The sequence below is a fragment of the Zeus faber genome (assembly GCF_960531495.2).
Source record: "Zeus faber genome assembly, chromosome: 11".
In the NCBI taxonomy this organism is placed as follows: domain Eukaryota; kingdom Metazoa; phylum Chordata; class Actinopteri; order Zeiformes; family Zeidae; genus Zeus; species Zeus faber.
In genome coordinates, this window is record NC_137205.1 from 3,043,201 (window position 1) to 3,056,809 (window position 13,609).

Sequence of the window (13,609 nt, forward strand, 5' to 3'; positions counted from 1 at the left end):
GAATTCAGCACGGTCATCATCACAGCGGTTTATATTCCACCGCAATGGACACCGACACAGCACTATCGGACCTGTATGATGTGTTGTGCGGACTTCAGAACATACATCCTGACGCAGCTGTGGTGGTGACTGGGGACTTGAACAAGGCAAACCTTAAAGTTCTTACAAATTTCCACCAACACACATCACGTGATGGCCACCAGGGGAGATAGAACTTTGGACCACTGTTACACACATACAAGAATGAATACAAGACCGTCTCGCTCCCTGCTTTCGGGAAATTGGATCATTCCGCTACTTCCTGTTTACAAGCTGGCGCATCACACGTGGAACGGTAGTGACAGGGGACGTAAAGCAGTTGTCTGACCAATCGGAGGCTGCGCTTCAGGACCCCCTTACTGACCTAGAGTGGGACATGTTCCAATCAAGTTCCAGTGACGTCAGCGAGTTTACGGAAGTAGCTACGTGCTTTATAGCTATGTTAGTGGAAAGCATCATTCCCACAGTGAAAATTTGGATATTTCCGAAACCGTGGGTTGATAAATCCATCCACGGCGCTCTGAATGCTCGCATGACCGCTTACGACAGTCTTGTATCCGGAAATATGGACAGTTACAAAGAGGCGTCCTACAATCTGCGGTGGGTGGTGAAGGACGCTAAACGAATGGAAAGGGACAAAGTGGAGTGACAGAGCAACGGGACACCTGACACTTGTGGCAGGGGCTGCAGACTATTACAAACTACAACAGCAGCTCCTCCCCAGCCACGAGAGTGGACACCTCCCTAGCCAACAAACAGAACTCCGTTTTTGTGCGGTTTGAGTCTGGCAACAGCACCGCTATCTCGCCAGCTATGACATCAGGAGGATGCTGATGCGTGTCAACACCAGAAAAGCTGCAGGCCCAAATGGCATATCTGGGCGAGTACTGAAGACCTGTACTAACCAGCTAGCACCGATGTTCACTAGGATATTCAATGCCTCCCTGGCCGAGTCAGTGGTCCCGTCCTGCTTCAAGAGGTCCACCGCCATTCTTGTCCCGACGATCACCTCTCCAGCCTGCCTGAATGACTACCGTCTGGTGGCCCTACCCTCTGTGATCATGAAGTGCTTCGAGAGGCTGATTTGGAATCACAGCTGCGCCTCCCTACCCCGCACTATGGACCCGCTGCAGTTTGTGTACCGGCCGAACAAATCCACGGACGATGCGGTCTCCCAGGTACTGCAAACCGCGCTCATGCACCTGGATGGCCAGAGGGGGGCCTATGTGAAATTGCTGTTCATCGACTATACAGGTACATCTCATAAAATTAGAATATCATGAAAAAGTTCAGTATTTTGTCACTCATTTCAGAAAATGTAACCCATATATATTATATAGATTTATTACACATTGAGTGAAATATTTCAAGCCTTTATTTCTTGAAATTTTGATGATTGTGGCTACTCTGGAGCGGTGGAGAGCATTCAGACAAGCAAAATCACTGCCTGATTTGGGAACTGTACTGCTCAGGAGAGGCAGGCCCTGCAGAGGGTGGCACGTTCAGCCGGGAACTACCCTCCCTGCAGGACTTGTATACCAGGAAGTGTAGTAGAGCCCGCAGGATCATAAAGGATCCTCACCACCCCAACAACGGACTGTTCCAGCTGCTGCGGTCAGGCAAGCGCCTCCACAGTCACACAGCGAGGACACTGAGACGGAGTTTCTTCCTGCAAGCCATAAGGACTGTCAATGCTGAACTCACCAAGGATCCTAAGAAAAAGCACTGACACACTCACACACGCCCCACTGCCTTACTGTACTTTATGTAGCATACTGTATCACTGTCCTGGGTTACTGCATACTGCGCTGAATTGCTGTTCTGTTCGGTGTTACTGTATTGCTGTGTCAAACTGTTGTAAACTGTACTGTATATCCCCATATTCACTTTATTCACATGCACTTTACTGCACATATCTGTATATACAAATAGCCTATCTCATATTGATAACTCTATTCCCTTCACTTCTATTTTTTACCCCCACTTTGTATTATCTTTTTGAGTCTTATTTTTAATTTATTTTATTTATATTTTTCTATTCACTAACTGCTTTATGTTTTAGGAATCAGTTTCAGTTAGCTAGCTAGGCAGGAATTGGGTGTAGCTATTATGTTCGGTTTAGTAACTATTGTGTATATTCTCCGGGTGCGTTTCAAAGACATTTCACTGCATATATGTATGAACGTATGTATAAGTATGTGACAAAAGAACCTCTTGAATTTTGGTAATGACTCCAATAAAACATATTAAACTAAATTATTTCAAGAATTTTAGTCTTTTGTCTATATCTGTACCATACTTGATTTGCTCTGTAATATCCAGCTCATTCCGTCACGGTGGATGGCAAAAAGTTAGAATATTGAACTTGCGAAAAGACGGGTCGTAAATGTTCCTGGATGCGTGAACCAGCTCAGTGAATCTTGCCTCCAACTTCTCTATTTTGAAATGATATGTTGGTACACGCCCCCTGCACAACAATGTCTCCGTGTGTGCGTAAAAGTTGTACGATTCAAAGGATGAACTCTATGAAAACGGTTTCACATTGTGACTTCACATCACATGGAATATGGATGAATGAGCGTCACCTGGACGGTCGCTTTAAAGGAAATGATCGATCGCCGTTGTTCAGCACTATTCAGCATCTCAGTAAGTGAACTGCATTTCCCCATGTAATCTATAGGGAATATTTAACTCCACGGTTTAACATTTTTCTATTGAAAATATGTTGAGATAAAAAAACACAAAGGAACACAAATCTGGAAAACAAATTTTCCTTCAAGAAAAGTTTTTTTATTTGGCTGCTCCTGGCAGGTGTGTGTGTGTGTGTGTGTGTGTGTGTGTGTGTGTGTGTGTGTGTGTGTGTGTGTGTGTGTGTGTGTGTGTGTGTGTGTGTGTGTGTGTGTGTGTGTGTGTGTGTGTGTGTGTGTGTGTGTGTGTGTGTGTGTGTGTGTGTGTGTGCACTACTCACACAAAGTTAGGGATATATGTCTTTCGGGTGAAATTTATGGAAAATGTAACCAGTTCACACTACTGTGATATATCATGAAAGTAGGGCATTTAATTAGAAGCATACAATGGTAATTTCCTCATCTCAATTGATTGAAACAAAAGCCAACAACAGTGGTGGGTATACCACAACAAAAAATGTCAATGTCTCAATAACTTGTCTTGTCATGTGCTCATGCTGTTCACAAGTCGACTTATTGTCTGCTGAGGCATTTCATCCCACTCTTCTTGAAGGGCGGCCCTCAGGTCATTGAGGTTCTGGGGTACAGAGTTAGGAGCCTCTACACGGTGACTCAGCTGATCCCATGGGTTTTCTGTGGGATTCAGGTCTGGAGAAAGTGCAGGCCATTCCATTTGAGGTACTCTAGTCTCCAGCAGCCGTTCCCTAATGATGCGACAACTGAGCTGGAGCATTGTCGTCCATGAAGATGAAATTAGGCCTGTGTTGGTCATGCAGGGGCACAATGAATGGATTTATGATTTATGATGTTATTCATGTAGTATGGGCCTGTCCGTGTACCATTCACAAAGTGTAGGGCACTTCTATATTGACTAGACACACCTGCCCACACTGTAACACCACCACCGCCAAAGGCTCATCTGGTGACAACAGTGGCTAATGCATAGCGCTCTCCTTGACATCTCCAACATCGTTGGCGGCCATCATTTCTGCTCAACGTGAATTTCATCAGAGAACAGCACTGAGGCCCACTGGTGCCTCGTCCAGCGTAAATGCTCCCTGGCCCATGCAAGACCATGATGCCTGTGCCTGGTGGTGTGGTCAGGTACCCTTGCAGGTCGTCTAGCACGCAGACCACGCTGATGTAAACGTTTCGAATGGCGTGACACTTGGGTGCCTCTCACCTCCCTTAAATGTGGCTGGAGTTGAGTGGCATTCATCATCCGGTTCCGCAAGGCACCGTTTACAATGAAGCGGTCATCAGTGTGGGATGTGGCCAAAGGACGCCCACTTCTATGGCTTTCTGTGACTCTTCCAGTCTCTCTGTATCTCTGTTGCAACCTGCTGATGACACTCTGTGACACTCTAACCTCAGTGGCCACTTCCCTCTGAGAACATCCTGTTTGAAGCCTCGCACTGGCGAGGTACTGTTGATCAATTGTTAGGTGTCGTCTTGGTCTCATGACGTCAAAACGTGAACAGCATGATGAAGAGGACTGTTTCAATACCAATTCTAATTGAACCAGGAAATGTATTGGTCGATTCATGGCTCAAACACCTGTTGTGAATTTTGCCGTTCAGCTCTTTGTTAGAGAACAGTAAGTTGTGCAAAAAGTACTGAAACATTGAACAGTTGGACATGTGCATTCAGAAGTTTAGAGAAGGTCAAATTAAGTTCACCTGTAAAGGTAATAGTGTATTTTAGGTTCATTCTGAAATTTCACCTGAAAGCCGAATATCCCTTACTTTTTGTGAGGTGTGTGTGTGTGTGTGTGTGTGTGTGTGTGTGTGTGTGTGTGTGTGTGTGTGTGTGTGTGTGTGTGTGTGTGTGTGTGTGTGTGTGTGTGTGTGTGTGTGTGTGTGTGTGTGTGTGTGTGTGTGTGTGTGTGTGTGTGTAAACAGGTAAAACATCATTCAAATAATTGATAATTTTTCTCACTCCCTCCTACTGGAACAACACCTAGGAAAATGCAATCATGCTCATATGTCATATAATTTAGGCAAAGGATCAGCAAATTACATATAACTTGTATACAATACAATTATACTGCAGAGATATCCTTCAATTCTGTCTTGCTGGAATCTACTGGATAACAAAACTAATACTAAATTTCACTGAACTCATAACCAAATATCCCAGACAGAATTCAAGGATGCCCCCACCTCAAATTGGCCCAACCTCTCTTTTCACATTTGACTTCAGAAGATTAAAGACCAGTAAGGGTTATCTACACTGTAGTATGACAACACACAAGAAAAAAAAAACCCAGTCGCATAGAGGAAAAATCCTGTGTGAAGCCATTCTTCAATTCTTAATAGAAAACAAAAAATCATGAATCATATTATGAAATAAACATAGAGATCAAGCAATGGTTATCACTTAATGACAACAACAAAATTCATTGTGTAAACAAGACTACTAAAGGCTAAAGTTCCCTGATTCTACATTGTAAAACGTAAAAACTAAAACCTGAAATGTAAAATGTCAAAACTGAACGCTGAAAATGAAAGGCAAACAGGGAACAAAATATATACGTAAAGCACATCACAACAGAAAATAGACCAACAACCAACCTCGAAACACAAACCCAAAACTAAAATAAGAAACAAAACAATACAAAAAGAAAGCCCAAACCAAACACAAAAGGTACGTGTAAATGTATACTAAGGATAAAGCGTGAACAAATGCAATAAAGTAAATGATCATTACACAAGAAATAAATGGTATGCCTAAAAATAACGCATTGTATATGGTTATCAGCCCTTGACACCTGGTTAAACCCAGTGGGAAACCCAGGAAGTCCTTTTTGATGGAAGGGCGAAGGAAAAAGATGACCATCTAACAAGGTGGGGAGTGGCCAGGTGTAATCAAATGTGGAGCCGAAGTCCAGCTTTGGAGCGGACTGTGGAGCGCCAGTGTTAGTGTCTAAATCCCCTTCGATAACTGCTTCCAAAACACACATTTCTTCTGCTGTGGTAAGGGGAATGGCTGTAACTAATGTAACCAATGTAGGTGTGGTTGATGGGGTTCCATCACAGTTGCAGGGTGAGCAGTGTTCGGCGTACACTCACGTTGTCTCCTGAACGAGTACCTAGAGGGGAGTAGGAACTTTCTTGCAATGAGATGCGTGTACCCATGTTGGCCGTTCTTCCGCCTTAACTGCTACTGCGGTGGTGAGGAGGTGGTGAGGAGGATCTGGAACGGTCCCAGGAATATGGCAGAGTTCCAGCTCCTCCCGAAGTTGCCACCCAGTCACCTGGTCAGAGGTTGTGTAGAGGTCCTTCAAGTTGGACGAGTAGGGCTGCTTTGATCTGAGACCACACAGACTTAAACACTTGGCTGAGAGACACACACTTTGACAACATTGTTAGTTCCACCATTGTAAAATGGGGTACGTGGAATAACTCTGTGATTTCTCAAACAGTTATGTTTATTAGCCAACTATAGTCTCAGTATAAAATAAATGTATGCACGCACCCTCGTGTAACCACAAAATAATATTATAACAATGTCTAATATGTAGGAGATAGGAGCTCTTGGCATGCCTTTTTCCTGCTGTCCCCGGCTGGATATTTCGAGGCAAATGAAGCGTGGTATGTATCAAAGTGCCGCTTTACATTTGACTGTTTCATCGATGCAATTTTATTATTGCATATAAGACATACCGCAGATCCTGTTCTTTCCACAAAGGCAAATTTCTCTGTCCACTGGGCCTGGAACGTACGGTAATCCACATATTTTTTTTCTTTTCAACATCTTTTCTGTCTTAAGGGTTCGATGCAGATAAACTAGCTGGCTATCTGACAAAAAGACCTTACAATGACCCATTACGTACCGCATTATCCAATGAAAATTGAGTGGACAAAGGGGCATCGTCAAGCACCGGCTGCGGACGACAGCACGGTTCCCTTTCCTGCAGCCACCAAGCTGCCTTGAATTGCGCAGGCGCTGATTGGCCCGATTCGGGGACGGGAGATTTCTTAATGTTTCTGTCTTACAGAGGGGATCGGCGCACTGGCTCGTGAGCAGCCCTGCAGCGGAACGCCATTTCTCCTGCGCCCGAGAGGACCATTATTATTCACAATTATTATAATAATCCTCAGTGATATACAATTGTGGCCTGTCTGCCGCATATTGAAATCAACATATAAAACTGGCCATGTCGGCGCACCACGGCAAGAAAGGCTCCGCCCCCCTCCCTAAACCCTTAACTGTGGGAAGAGACTCCCACAAGTGGCGCCTGAGCTGAGACCCAGGAGGGTCAGGGCGCCGAGTAAAAGGTGCCTCGGAGTCTTTCTCGCCGTGTTGCACCGACATGGCCTCAAGTCAGCTCGGTAGCCGTGGTTAAGGTAACCGTGCTGTTGTCCGCAGTCAGTGGTTGACCATGCCCCTTTGACCGGCAAATTTATATTTTGAGTTTTATTTTCAAAATTGCAATTGACCTTGTTGTACTTAAAAATGACACAGAATAATTATTTATTACTTGTTAATCGTGATGAAAGGTTTTAGCTCAGAATTGTCTGTGAGCCATATACCTTCATTGAAAGAGCCATAGGTTCCCAATCCCTGCTCTAGATCCAATACAATCTTTAAGCGTACTCAGAGCCATTTCCTTTACAATAGCTTTTCCTTCGATCTTCCCTGATTGGTACAATATCGTAGCTTACTCAAAGCTTTTCCTAATAGGTATATCTCAGTAAGTCCTCACCTTAATTTGTTCAGAGTCTCATAATGTCTCTGCTGGATCTGCCTGTCATGTCCAGACAACTCCTCCTTGGATGTCTTACGGCCGGTGCCTGACTGCCGTTGTGCACACAACCTGGGCATGAAGAGGTCATACAGAGTCCCATCATCGTCGCCAGATTGTTGGAGACAATGCAGAATAAAGAGAAATGTTTCGGTGAGATGGCAGTGGCATTCCTAACGAGACTGTTTAACACCATCCTGGAAAGGAAGAGGATGCCGGAGGAGTGAAGGAGAAGTGTACTGGTACCCATCTTCAAGGATAAGGGAAACATACAGAGCTGTAGTATCTACAGGGGAATAAAGTCGATCAGCCACAGCATGAATCTATGGGAAAGGGAAGTGGAGGCTAGGTTAAGAGGAGAGCTGGCGCTCAGCGAACAGCAGTATGGTTTCATGCCAGGAAAGAGTACTACAGATGCAATCTTTGCTTTAAGAATGCCGATGGAAAAGTACAGGGAAGGCCAAAGGGGGTTGCACTGAGTCTTTGTGGATTTAGAGAAAGTATATGAAGGGTGCCTGAATGGGAGGGAGGGCGGTGAAAAGCTGAGAATGCAAGGAGTGGAGGTGGAGAAGGCAGATGAGTTCAAGTACTTGGGGTTGACCATCCAAAGCAGCGGAGACTGTGGGAGAGAGGGTTCCAGCAAGAGTGAAGGGGAAGGTCTACAGAACGGTAGTGAGACCAGCTAGGTTGTACCCTTTAGAGGCGGTGGCACTGACAAAAAGGCAGGTGGCTGAACTAGAGGTGGCAGAGTTGAGGATGTTGAGATTTTCATTGCGAGTATCAAGGATGGACAGGATTAAGAATGTGTACATTAGAGGGACAGCTCAGGTAGCACAGTTTGGTGAAAAAGTGAGAGGCCAGATTGAGATGGTTTGGACACGTGTGTAGGAGAGATGAGTTACATTGGTAGAAGGATGCTGAGGATGTAGCTGCCAGGTAAGAGGAAAAGAGGAAGCCCAAAGAGAAGGTTTATGGATGTGGTGAGAGAGGACATGCAGGCGGTTGGTGTATGGGAGGAAGATGCGCAGAACAGAAGGTATTGGAGGCAGAGGATCTGCTGTGGCCAACCCTAACGGGAGCAGCCGGAAGAAGATGTTTCTGCAGAATAAAGAGAAAGATAGTCATGTTCCAAAGCAGTGTTCTGACAATTCTACCCCTGTTGCTGATGAAGAGGGCTTTATACCAAAGGGAGGTTATGTGCCATTGGTCAGGTGTCATTCACAACACTGTGCCCCGTAATTGTCTCCTCGGATGTGACCCTCAAGCAGTGATTTACCAGTCAAACTTGGGTCACAGACACAATGCTACTATGATGCCACAAAACAAACATCCAACGCTCTTTTTAGCCCCCCTAGGGGTTATCCTTATCTTCACACAAGGTTGGTTGAGGATGGAATGTGATCTGGTTCTTCAATACTACAATTGTCATTGTTAAGAAAGTACAGTCTCTTTACATAACTCTGGGAGGCTCCTTAAAAACCCAGAGGCAATGTTTTAAATCTACAAAACATACATACAAAAGGCTATTGTTCTATATAAAACAGGTAAAACATCATTCAAGTAGTTGATATGTGCATTTTTCTCTCACAGTATTAATGTATATATGTGTGTGTGTATATATGTATGTACGTTTATGTATATGTGTATCTATGTGTATATGTTTGTCTATGCATGTATTTGTATGTATTAATATGTAAGTATTTATATGAATATAAATTCTGTGTGTATGAATGTGTATATGTATGTATACATGTGTATATTTGTGTGTGTGTATATATACACCATGTTCCAAATTATTATGCAAATTGGATTTAAGTGTCATAAACATTGAACTTTTAGTTTTTTTTAATTAAACTCATGGATAGTATTGTGTCTCAGGGCTCTTTGGATCACTGAAATAAGTCTGACACCTGTGATAATTAGTTTGCCAGGTGAGCCCAATTAAAGGAAAAGTACGTAAGAAGGACATTCCACATTATTAAGCAGGCCACAGGTTTCAAGCAATATGGGAAAGAGTTTTCACGAAAACTTAAGCGTGATCATCATACTGTGAAGAGATTTGTGGCTGATTCAGAGCACAGACGTGTTTGTGTAGATAAAGGCATAATGAGGAAGGTTTCTGCCAGACAAATTCATCGGATTAAGAGAGCAGCTGCTAAAATGCCATTACAAAGCAGTAAACAGGTATTTGAAGCTACTGGTGCCTCTGGAGTCCCGCGAACCTCAAGGTGTAGGATCCTCCAGAGGCTTGCAGTTGTGCATAAACCTACTATCCAGCCACCCCTAACCAATGCTCACAAGCAGAAACGGTTGCAGTGGGCCCAGAAATACATGACTCATTTTCAAACTCTTGTTTACTGATGAGTGCCGTGCAACCCTGGATGGTCCAGATGGATGGAGTAGTGGATAGTTGGTGGATGGCCACCATGTCCCAACAAGGCTGCAACATCAGCAAGGAGGTGGCGGTGTCATGTTTTGGGCTGGAATCATGGGGAGAGAGCTGGCGGGTCCCTGAAGGTGTGAAAATGACCTCGGCAATGTATATATTGTTTGACTGACCAATTTCTTCCATGGTACAAAAAGAAGAACCGTGCCTTACATAGCAAAATCATCTTCATGCATGACAATGCACCATCTCATGCTGCAAAGAATACCTCTTGCTGCTATTGGCGTAAAAGGAGGGAAATTCATGGTGTGGCTCCCATCCTCCCCTGACCTCAACCTGATTGAGAACCATTGGAGCATCCTCAAGCAAAAGATCTCTGAGGGTGGGAGGCAGTTCACATCAAAACAGTAGCTCTAGGAGGCTATTCTGACCTCCTGCAAAGAAATTCAAGCAGAAACTCCAAAAACTCACGTGTTCAATGGATGCAAGAATTGTGAAGGTGATATCAAAGAAGGGGTCCTATGTTAACATGTAACTTGGCCTGTTAAGATATTTTTGTTTGAAATAGCTTTTGATTCAGTAAATATGATCTCCTAATGCTGCAAATCCAACAAATTAACATTTTCAGTTCTTTACAACCTATAAAATGTTTTGAAACTATGTTGCGCATAATCATTTGGAACAGTGCATTTTGAGTTTTGTATTTTTGAAAAAAATACTTATCATTGGGAGGTTTGTTCAATAACATTCAAATTATACCCTAACGGTTGATGACTTGAAAATTATACTGACTGTCATTTGTGCCGCTGGCGCGAAATTACGACATAGAGGAGAATCATTACAGGCAAGATCTGAGCACGGACCCGACAGGGTCACTGCATGCGTCAGTCACGCCACAAACACGGACCTGCCTGGTTCCTATCATGTTCCAGCTGCCCTCTCCAAGTGGCTCCTCCTGTATACAGCAAATATTTTTTTATATAGTTTTCTTTTGAAAACAGCCATTATTGCTGATCATTTATTTAAATTTTGTTTGAACAGTAAAGGTTAAAAAAAAAATGGTGTGCACAGTAAAATACGCAGTACTCACTATTATCACAAACCAACCGTCTGGAGTCTGAAAACAAGCTGAACTCTACGACATTCAGTGGGTCATAGAGCTTGCAGTTATTTTTTCTACCTCCACAGCAGCGGAGTCTCTGTCTAGATGAGCGATTCTAAAGTGCAAGTCAAGCAAGAAAGTGGTTCTAATATATGACAAAATGTACAAAGTCATGTTTTAAAAAAGCATCTGCTAAATGACGTAATGTGGAATCGGAGTAGTGGTGTATTGGCTACTATAGGCTGTCACACTGAAGTCACTTAAAATTATTACAAAAAAGTACGATATATGCTGTTGATATAAAATAATAAGTTAATTAAAAGTGTGTTCTGTAGTTCACAGGGGAGAGTCTATTTTCAATCAAGAGAAAGATGCCATTAAATATTATTTGATTTTAAATATACTTCCTTTATGTTCCTTCTACATTCATTTGATGACTTGGTGATTCTTTTGTTGATTACCTTTTTAAATCTTGATGATAACAAGCCTCGGACTTGAGGGGGGAAAATCTGATATCACAGCAAATTGTGCGATTAATTGATTGAGTTTTTATTGATTCACAAAATATTTGTGTTTTTCTATGCTCCAGACTTTTCATCTTTCTATAACGTCCTGAAGAACTGCCGTGGCCACAACGGAGAGCGTTCTGTCTTCAGCGACAGGACGGAAGAATCCTCCGCTGTGCAGTACTTTCAGGTGATAGAAGCACAGCACACGCAAATATAGACACAATGGGTCTTGGTTTCCTATAATTACTGGCTCTGAACTGAGATGGAAACTTTATGTAACAAAATCAACAAGTTAAAAAGCTTAGCCTAGACCTTGAACTTTGGTCCCTGGCAACACAATACTGTACAGATGTGCAATAAAATATAAAATGCATACAAAGTATTACAACTATGAGGTGAACACAGTATTTATGAGGTGAGTGCTAGGTTGTGACAGAGTTCAGTGTTCTTATGGCCTGGGGGAGGTAGCTCTTTCTAAGTCTATCTATTCTGGTCTTGTGGCTGCGGAGGCATCTGCCTGACGCAGCCACTGGAAGACCACGGTTGCGATGGTGGACATCCTTACGGCTTTTCGGTCCTGAGAGAAACAGTTCCCATACCAGACAGTGATGCACCATGACAGAATGCACTCGATGGACCAGAGTAACAGGTTTTCTGGATCTATGGAGAGACTTCTCAGTCTCCTCCTTAGACGAACTTCCTCAGTTGTCTGAGATGATAAAGGCGCTGCCTCCCCTTATTCACCAGAGTGTCTGTATGTAATGTCCAAGGTCCTCAATGATGTGTACACTGAGGTACCTAAAGCTGCTCGCCCTCGACTGGGCGTCTGTTGATGGTGAGGGGGGTGTAGATCCTAAATGATGTTGCGTTGGAAAGCATAAATCAACCCAACAAAGGCTGTTGTAAGTGAGTTAAAAAATACTAGAATACAATTTTGTTTCTTCTTATATTTCCCTTTTACTCTTTTCTTGTTTTATATATTTCTATTCCTTATAGCAGTTGCACTTGCAGAAGTGGCAGCAGGGACTATGTGCGTGCGTGCGTGCGTGCGTGCGTGCGTGCGTGCGTGCGTGCGTGTGTGTGTGTGTGTGTGTGTGTGTGAAGGAGATGAGACCATCCAATACAATGCTCAGTTAAATTTTAAATGTAAATTTTGAAATCATTACGCCCAGAGTCTTTAGATGTTTAAAATATCTTTGTTATTTGAATGATCCTTTCCCCCTCTCCTGGTCTCGGCGTGCAGTTCTACGGCTACCTCTCCCAGCAGCAGAACATGATGCAAGACTACGTCCGCACAGGAACCTACCAACGGGCAATCTTGCAAAATCACACCGATTTCAAAGATAAGGTATGCTTAACACTCTTCTTCTTTGATTTTTATTTGCAATTCCTTTTTTTTCCAATTCTAGTTCCAGGTCACATGAAAAAATACAAATTGATCTGTATCTCTATGATTTGCCTCCAGCATTTGTTTGAACGAAAGAGGGAATACCTTGCACACCACTAGCTTCTCTCCTTTAAGCAGTGCTGGGTTTTGAAGAAATATCCCAAGTGGAAAAAAAATTCCACTTGGGACAAATATTAATATCCATTAATATTTGTCGGCAATATCGGTTATGTTTTTGATATTTTTGTAACGTCCTTTAACAGATGACAAACCCTCAGGTGGTGGAGTTCCCTTGTGCAAAGTCACTGAAGAAATATTCTCTGTGCGTAAAGTGAAGGCTAAAATATACGTCAATGGACGCAACAGGGAAATAAGAAGCGACTCAGAACGGGCCAATCACAATTCTTGTGATCTTGCATTCTCCTACGTGCAATTAAATCTTTGGGAAAGTACACGTCAGCTACAGCTGTGGCCTCTGCTGGCTACACGGGTACTGTCGACCTTTGGTGTCGCTGCGACATAGCTTGGACGTGACCATAAATCAGGTTTAAGGTAAAATGATACACGACATGTGAAGCCCCCCCCCCCCCCCCACCCTCCAAATAAATTGTCTTTTACTGACTAAATTCTTACCCCAGTATGTCAGTCTGAAACTAAATGAGAAAATGCAAAATTAAACCTACTGGCATCACAAACATGATCCCTGTTATTCTTTTCCTTCAATAGACCCAATTATTCTATTGTTTTATTTT

At 43.2% G+C, this 13,609-nt stretch overlaps 1 protein-coding gene across 1 annotated transcript in view; it reads left to right on the forward strand.

Moving 5' to 3' along the window:
* The window catches only part of carm1 (coactivator-associated arginine methyltransferase 1), a 32,379-nt gene that overhangs the window by 3,087 nt on the left and 15,683 nt on the right, over window positions 1–13,609 (forward strand). The window contains exons 3-4 of the mRNA XM_080009202.1: window positions 11,551–11,657; window positions 12,714–12,818. Coding sequence (XP_079865328.1) covers window positions 11,551–11,657; window positions 12,714–12,818 — 212 coding nt within the window. The remainder of the gene's footprint in view (window positions 1–11,550; window positions 11,658–12,713; window positions 12,819–13,609) is intronic.